General features: G+C 44.4%; 1 protein-coding gene and 1 pseudogene across 1 annotated transcript; both read left to right on the top strand.

The window, feature by feature from the left end:
• Window positions 1-2,634: 2,634 nt before the first annotated feature.
• Window positions 2,635-3,648, top strand: LOC134408387 (free fatty acid receptor 2-like). Its single transcript, XM_063140645.1, has one exon. It carries the CDS (start codon window positions 2,635-2,637, stop codon window positions 3,646-3,648), a length of 1,014 nt encoding a protein of 337 aa, XP_062996715.1.
• A 4,049-nt stretch (window positions 3,649-7,697) lies between these two features.
• Window positions 7,698-8,329, top strand: LOC134408386 (free fatty acid receptor 2-like; annotated as a pseudogene).
• Window positions 8,330-8,623: the final 294 nt, after the last annotated feature.

Here is an 8,623-nt window from a genome sequence, read left to right as displayed (position 1 = left end):
CAGTGAACTTCATGGCTGAATGAGGAGTAGAACCCAGATCTCCTAATTCCCAGTCCGACACTCTAACCACTGCACCACAATGGCTCTCAACTCTTCTCTGGCACACTTCATTGCACGGGATTAGATTGTAAGCCTATGTGGCAGAGTCTTGCTATTTACTGTTTTACTCTGTACAGCACCATGTACATTGATGGTGCTATATAAATAAATAAATAATAATAATAATAATAATAATAATAATAATAATAATAATGATTGGAAGTGGTGGACGCACTGATGTCTGTCCACAATAAACTGATCTTTGAGGAACCACTGATACATTTCCAAGAAAAACCCCGGGTCTTTAGACTGTGGTTTAGTAGACCACAGTTCCACATCCTTTCCACTGCTTAGTCCCTGTGTGTAACAGACAGATGCTTCAGTGTTCTTACATTGCATGTGAATGCACTTATCTGCTTTTGAAAAGCCAGCTTCAGAATGGCCATTGGACCATCTCTGAAAGGTTGTGATCCTTCCCCTCCTTGAGCTCAGACACAGTGGCAGGTTCATCAACTAGAACGCAAGTAAGATTTGTTTTATAACGCTAGCAAGATTGATAATCCCTTAAAAAGAATGCATATAATAGATAAAAGAGTCACAATGAAGTTCATGAATGCAACCTATTATGAATTAATTGATATTTCTAATAGCAGGAAAGGATGAAATAAATGAATAAATAAATTGCGCAGAGGTTGTTAGGCAAAGTTCATTCCTTTTCTGAAAGATGCTGTCAAAGGGCTTAAGGCTGCAATCCTATGCATGTTTATTTGTTTGTTTATTGCGTTTATAGCCCACCTTTGTTTTCCTCCGAGGAACCCAAGGTGGCATGCATAATCCTCCCCATCTCCATTTTATGTTTAGACAAAAAGAGTCCTACAACTCCCAGCACTCCTCAGCAAGCCATGTTCCCCCTGTTTAATCATGCATAGGATGGTGCCTTAAGTTCTAGTGCTGTGCCAAAACCCCACCTGTCCTCTTCATTTCCCCAAGGAAGCGTCAGTTGTTTTTCTGCCTCTTTCATTGGGGGATGTTGAGAATGTCAGAGAAATGTCTCAGGGTCCAGGACTTCAAGGCTTAACTTACTGTAAGGAGGTGGCAGGTGGGTGGGGGGTGCGTGCTCTTTCTTTTACGTTTCCCCCATTTTGTCCTTGCAGCTTCTTTGGCTGCTGGAGATTCTTGGAAAACCTCCTAGAGGACTTAATCAGAAAGTTCTTAGGTATGTCCATCATTTCCAGATCCAGTCCTTTCTGGACCCAATAGATCCCCACTGCCTGCATGGCTCAGCTTGCATTTGTGGGCGAAGGGGGCTATTTCCTGGACAGATTCCTCTCACATCCTTGGATGTTCTGGCTTGGGGCTTTTCAATTCTGATGACTGCTGAGTAAGGATGAATGGATTGTGTAAATTCTGTTCTAGCTGTGTTTTGTGGAATTTGCACAAATTCACACATGTGAAAATGCGCAAATATGCATTTTTGTGCTTTAGCTAATTGTGCACTTTTGGCTGGGTTTGTCTGTTTATGTATGTATTCCTATGATGAAATTTGCAGAAAATTCCCAAAGGTAAAATAAAAATAAAAATCTGTAAGTCTGCAGAATCCACCTGATGGGGGAGAAGCTGGTCCTCTGTGGAAGCCATCGGGCAGGTTCATAAAAATCAGAACTCATTTGGTTCCTTTGCAGATTTCTCCAACATCCAAACTGCTGAGTGCCTGGAAGCTGAGTGAGGAAATGTTGTTGTTCTATTCATTGTCTTCTTCTCATTGTTGTTGATGTTGTTAAAAGGACTTTTAAGAACAATAAAGCAAATAAAAAATGCCTCTACCCACTTTCAGGCAGTCTTTAGGCAGCTGAAAGCCCCAAGGAAGGGAGTCTTGCTGAAGTCCTCTAGGGGGCTTCCCAAGAAGCTCAAGCAGCTTCTAGGAATGGGTGAGGACCACTCATGCAGGGTGGGCAAAATTCCCGAGAATGAGAGCACTGGGTGCCTAACTGGGATGTTTGGAAAGAAATATGAACAATGGAGAACTCCCACGAAGAACCACGTGGTGTCCCATTGTCAAAGAGCATAATTTGGTGTACTGTTGGGTCAGGGAATCCCTAATGTGGTGTACAAAATGATGCACAGTGTGGAGAATGTGGACAGGGAGACATTTTTCTCCCTATCTCAAAATGCTACAACCCAATGGGGTCATCCCATGAACAGCGCATAGTTAAATCACTGCCAGAAGATGCAGTGATGGCCACCAATTTGGATGGCTTTAAAAGGGGGGGTTGGATAAATTCCTGAGGAGAAGGCTATCAATGGCTACTAGCCCTGATGGTTGTATGCTATCTCCAATATTCGAAGCAGTAAGCCTGTGTGCACCAGTTGCTGGGGATCATGGGGGGGGGGTTGCTGTTGCACCATGACCAGCTTATGGTTCCTTGGTCGACAGCTGGTTGGCCGCTGTGTGAACATAGTGCTGGACTAGATGAACGCTTGATCAGATCTAGCAGGGCTCTTCTTATGTTCTTAATGTTACACTGCCATACACTGCCCAATGATGGCACCTTTCAGATCTTACCATCTCTGTCTTCTCTTCCAGATGCTGAGAGGATGGCTCATAAAAACATTGTCCTTGCCTTCTACCTCGCTTTCTTCCTGACTGGCCTCCCTTGTAATATCCTGGCCTGTTACGCGTTCCTGAGGAAAGTGCGCCAGAAGGCAGTCCCCATAGACATCATCTTGCTCAACCTGACCATCTCTGACCTTTTCCTTTTGCTCTTTCTGCCCTTCAAAATGGTGGAAGCTGCCTTCGACAACACCTGGCCTCTTCCTGCCTTCCTTTGCCCCCTGGCCAATTTCTTTTTCTACAGCAGCATCTACCTCAGCACCCTCTTCCTCATGGGGGTCAGCGTAGAACGCTACCTGTGCATTGCTCACCCTGTCAAGCACAAGCTAAACCACAGGCCAACCTATGCCAAAGTGGCCAGCCTCTTCTTCTGGTTGCTGGCCTGTTCCCACTGTGCCAGCATCGTCTACGTTGTAGAATACAGTGATCGGACCCAGAGGAAACTTCAGGACAACTCCACGTGTTATGTACATTTCTCCGACCGCCAGCTTGCCATCCTCCTCCCTTTCCGGCTAGAACTATGCCTTGTTCTCTTCTGCCTCCCTTTCATCATCACTGCTTTCTGCTATATCAACATTATCCGCATCGTGACTTCCATGCCCAACATCCATCCCCATAAGAAGCAACGGGCCGTAGGCCTGGCTGTGGCCACTACACTTATTTTTGCCATTGTCTTTGCTCCCTATAATATCTCTCACATTGTGGGCTTTTTTCAGAATGAAAGCCCTTCCTGGAGAGTGGAGACTTTCTTCCTCGCTTCCCTCAACACCACCTTAGATCCCATCATCTTCTTCTTATCTTCTTCCACCATCCGAAAAACCTTTGCCAACTTCTGGTTTGGTCTGTGCCACAATCTCCAGGTTGTTCTGTTACGATGCTCTTCGCCTTGCTGCAGGGTCCCTGAAGACAATGAGGAAGAAGCAGGAGCTGGCAGATCCATTCCGGCTTGCCTCTCCACTATTTTTACCACCCAGCAAAGATCTGAAACATCAGAGTAGAAAGTGAACGTCATGCTTCTCAGAAAACTCCTGCTTTCGATGGGAGGCAAATGATGAGGCTTGCTAAGTAATCCACAAAGCTTTTATTAAGCGACAAATTCTCTTCTACCTGAAGAGAGTCTAACCTCTTGGAAACGTACCCCTAGGCAAAACTATGCAAACTAAGAAAGACAATTGTCTGCTCAAGAAGAATAGGAAGCCACTTCCCAAATGTCCATAACTTCAGGGAGCCCGGTACGGAAGCAGGTTCTGGTGTAATTGAACCAACTTTCTCACACCTTCCTTCTGCCCCATGCGTTTGAGCTTCTGGCAGACCCTAGCATCAGCTAGCTTGTCGGGACGCTCAGCTCCGGAAGAAATCTCACTTCCCACTGAGTGTGTAGGATTTGGCCTTGAGGCGATAAGCTCTGGAGAGGGCTGACTCCCAGCTGGGGAATCGCCCGTGAGAGCTTCGTCCCCCATTGGTACAGGCTGGCTGGTGTCTGGCGCTGCATCTTCTAGTTCTGAATCTGATTCTGACTGATTACCTGAAACATCTTCTCCCAAAACAGGGGCAGGAGGGTTAGACATGACAGTGGGGAGAAATACATTCAGTTCACATTTAATACAAACTTGCCTTCTGTCGCATTATGAAACCTTGGAATTTTGCATTTTTCCAAATTTTGCAGTGGTGTTATCCAACCAACGGTGTATGGAAAAAATATGCATATGAGAGAAAATAATGTTTGTGTTTCTATTATATTAACAATACTGCTTGCATAAAATGTGTATTGTAAGTTTAAAAATGTATAGACAAATGCAAGTCTTAGGAGAAATGTGCATAAAAAATGCTTACGCATCTTCATGGAGATGATAATGATGATGGTGATGATAATAATAATAATTTATTTATTTATTTATTTATTTGTTACCCGCCTCTCCCTCTGGATCAAGGCGGAGTACAACACACATGCAAACACCATAAAATACATATAACTAATTAAAACATTTAAAACTAACACATTATTAAAAGTTTGCTTTCCAGAGTTTGGAACAGGCAACATATTTGGGATGGACTGAACTTAAGGCTGGAAAAATGAGAAACTGAGAGAAATCTAAATTGATAAACATGTGTGTAGTGAGGACTCTGCAAGAAGCAGAGAGATGCAGTACCTAAAGCACATCTGAGTGAAATATTTTCAGATACATGAAATCTGTCAAATGTTCAAATTTTCCCATACAAACTTCGAAATCACAAATTTGAAAATTCAGAGAAATGAACCCCTTGAGGCTTTCAGTGTGAGAACTTTAGACTCATTGAAGTCCTTTCATGGTTTTTTGTTTTGTTTTTTTGTTTTTTAGAAGCATCAAATATGTGAGTTTTGCAAACTTTCCATCTTTAGAGAGCACTTTCCACATTTCCTAGGAAACCCTGCAAGTTTCAGAAGATTCTGAGATATTATCTAGGAGGATGCAGGAATAGTTCACATTAAATTCCAATTGGGCCACCTAGGCCTAATCTACACCAAGCAGGATATTGCACTATGAAAACGGTATGAAAGTGGCATATGGTATGTGTCAATGGGCCCCAACTGTTGTCAGTGCACTTCAATACCACTATAAAGCAGTAGTGTGGCTCCTGCCTTTGATATACTGCTTTCATACCACTTCTATAGTGCAATATCCTGCTTGGTGAAGATTAGGCTCTAATTTACCTCTATTCGTTCATTTATTATATTTATATACCACTCCATAGCTGAAGCTCTCTAGGCATGCACCCAATAACACAGAGAAACATTAAATGTTAAGAACATAAGAAGAGCCATGCTGGATCAGACCAAGGGTCCATCTAGTCCAGCACTCTGTTCACACAGTGGCCAACCAGCTATCGGCCAGGGACCAACAAGGCAGGATATAGTGTGACAGCACCCTCCCACCCATATTCCACAGCAACTGGGGAACTTCCTTATCAAGAAGAAGTCCAAGGCCTTGTTGACCCAAGTGAATGTGGATCCTCCCACCACCCTCAAAACTAGGACTTCTAAAAAATGGAAGGGTTGTGTTAAAAAGTGGTTCCAAAGGCCCCCCCCCCCCCAATATTCTGTTGCCCCAACAAAAACTTGGAGTTTTCCCTAGACATGACCAACTAAAGGAAGCTTTTAAGACCATTAAGTCCAGAACCTAGAATCTAACTGTGTCACCATCTCCACTCTGAAAATGAAAATAGGCTGCATTCTTCCAATGAAGCTGCTGCCGTTTAAAGCATGAGAGAAGTCCAGAAGATTTATTTTTGTTAGTTGGCAACCATCCCAACACTCACCTTGGGCTCTCAATTGCAGGGGATGATTGGCAGTGGACTTAGGGATGGCAGATCCAGTGATGTTCAAGCGCACTGAAATTCCCTTACATTTACCTCAAAGCTTGGTTTAGCTTGCTCCCATTCTAGTTTTCAACTGCTTTTGGTTTGTTCGAACAGGAAACATGTGCATTTTTCAAAAGTCATGCATTTTTCAGAAGTCAGGCATTTTTCAAAGTTCTGCGTTCTGCTAATGCAAGTTCAGGAATGTGCAAATATCATCAAAGAACATGCAGTCATATTTGGAGTTGCAATTGGGGCATTTTTGAGTGATTTATAAACTGAACCCAAAATTTCCGACCCATCATGTCTGCTGTTTTTTTTTTCAATTATAAAGGGGCGATGCGCACGAACGCTTGTGTGCTCAGGTAAGGGTTTTATAAAAAAAATAATTTGATTTCCCTGCTCCCCCCCACCCTACCCCCGATGGGTGTAGCTCTCCTGGGGAGCGCTGCACCCCGTGTGCGGCTTCTCCAGGCTATGCCCAAGTAATTGCATGGAGCTGGGAAAAGCCACGGAACGGGCTACACACTCGCAGTCTTGGGGTCAGCCCAAGACCACAGGAAAAATTGGGATTAAAGGGGTAGGCTATATCCCGGGGCCAGGGAAGGTTGATCCCTCCCTGTGCCCGGGATCCCCTGTGCGTCATCTGGATGCACAGGGCAATCCTGGGTATCAGCCCGGGATATAGCCTGGTCTAGCAAAGGCCTCAGTGAAACTCAGAACCAGTGAGGAGCACTATGCCGACTGGGTCCATAGTTGGGATACTTCAATAGACAGAACTAAAAAGGAGACCCAAAGGGAACAGTCATGACAGAGGACACATGGCCACTCTGTCAGGAACAGAATGTCAAGGACCTGGCAGGTTTCTGTAGGTGGCTGGGATTGGCTTGGTGGTCAACATATTACTCAGGCCTAAGTTAACTTCAGTGAAATAGTCCTGATTGCAACAGGGGAGTAAGGATGTTTCATCCTTATGGAGGGTTAATCATTGCTTACTCAAATGGTGGGAACAAGCACCACAATCATTACTGCTTATCAGTGCATGGCTTTTGCTGATATGGGGAAAGAGTGTTCCTTGGGCAAAGTGTGAAAAATTACTGTAAATAAATGCCATTTTTTTGGTGAATACTTGGACTGGCTGCAGAAGAGGAATGAAAGGAGAGGCATGAGCTGAGCTAAATGCTTTGCAAGCCTCAAATTGCACTACAAATACCACTTCCTGATTGTGGGTTGACAGCGGTTAAGGTTTCTGAGCTATACTATAATTATCTGCTAGCAAAGAGATTAATAGGCTGATTAAAAAGTGATTAGTAGGCAATGTGCGTAAGATCCCATGTACCTCCATTCCCTTTCAGCACTATGTGTTGTGTTGAATAGGGCTGTGCACTCCACCCCAGAATTATCTGGTAACCGCCAACGTCCATGGAGCAATCGATCTTCCAGAGCAGAGATTGGCAACTTGCAAACTCATCGATTAATATCAGAGTGGAGACATGCCCAATTGGAGCTTCTAATGTCTCCAGAATTATCCTTCCCTCCCTCCCTCCCTCTCTCCCTCTCTCTCTCTCTCTCTCTCTCTCTCTCTCTCTCTCTGCGTGTGTGTAAATTAAATATCTCCGTATTTGGAAGCCACTGAGTGGGGTGAGGGGTAGCTTAGATATTGACTTCTGTGGCTAACCAATTAGGAATAGCCACAGCACTGTCCTTGACCATGTTCTCCTCCAACAGCAGCCTCTATCTCAGCACCCTCTTCCTCATGGGGGTCAGTGTGGAGCGCTACTTGTCCATCGCTTATCCTGTCAAGCACAAACTAAACCACAGGCCAGCCTCTTCTTCTGGTTGCTGGCCTGTTCCTAGTGTACGATCATCATCTATGCTGTTGAATACCATGTCAGGAACAGGCATAAACCCAAGGACAACTACGTATGCTACTAAAACTTCTCTGACAGCCAGTTTCACCTCCTCCTCCCTTTCCAATTGGAAGCCTTCATTGTCTTCTTCTGCCTTCCTTTCACCATCACCCTTCTCCATGCCCAACATCAAACCCCATAATAAGCAATGGGCAATGGGCCTGGCTGTGGTCACTATACCGAATTTTACCATTGCTTTTGCTCCCTACAATATCTCCCACATTGTGGGCTACATTCGGGGGGGGGACGGGACTTTCCTGGAAACTTTCTTCCGCACTACCTTAAACACCATCTTGGATCCCATAATCTTTACTTCTCTTCCACCACCATCTGGCAAATATTTAGTGACTGGTGGTTTGCCATGAGCCACAAACTCTTCATCACAATGGTTAAATGTGCAGGATCTCTACCCTCTTTGCTATTTCATCACTAGCTGTACTAAGGTATAGTGATATTGTGATGAGGAGAGAATTTCACCAGGTGCTACATGCATACAAATGGCACTTGCTGAAAATCCCTTTTCTGTACAACTGTTAAAGTTACAGGAGCTCTGTCCACCTTTCCATATGATCACACTACCCCAAGGACCCATGTTCCTCTTGGTCCCCTGACATGGGCATCTCCTTGGCACTGTTGACTCTAGAAGTTTTAGATCATCCTCTGGAGAGGATTCATCCAGCAATGGCATGGAAATAGGAGAACATGTAACTGTATCCATGCATCATTC

Source organism: Elgaria multicarinata, chromosome 13 (assembly GCF_023053635.1).
Source record: "Elgaria multicarinata webbii isolate HBS135686 ecotype San Diego chromosome 13, rElgMul1.1.pri, whole genome shotgun sequence".
Lineage (NCBI taxonomy): Eukaryota > Metazoa > Chordata > Lepidosauria > Squamata > Anguidae > Elgaria > Elgaria multicarinata.
The sequence above is the reverse complement of the archived record's forward strand: the minus strand, read 5'-3'. Positions and strand labels throughout refer to the sequence as shown.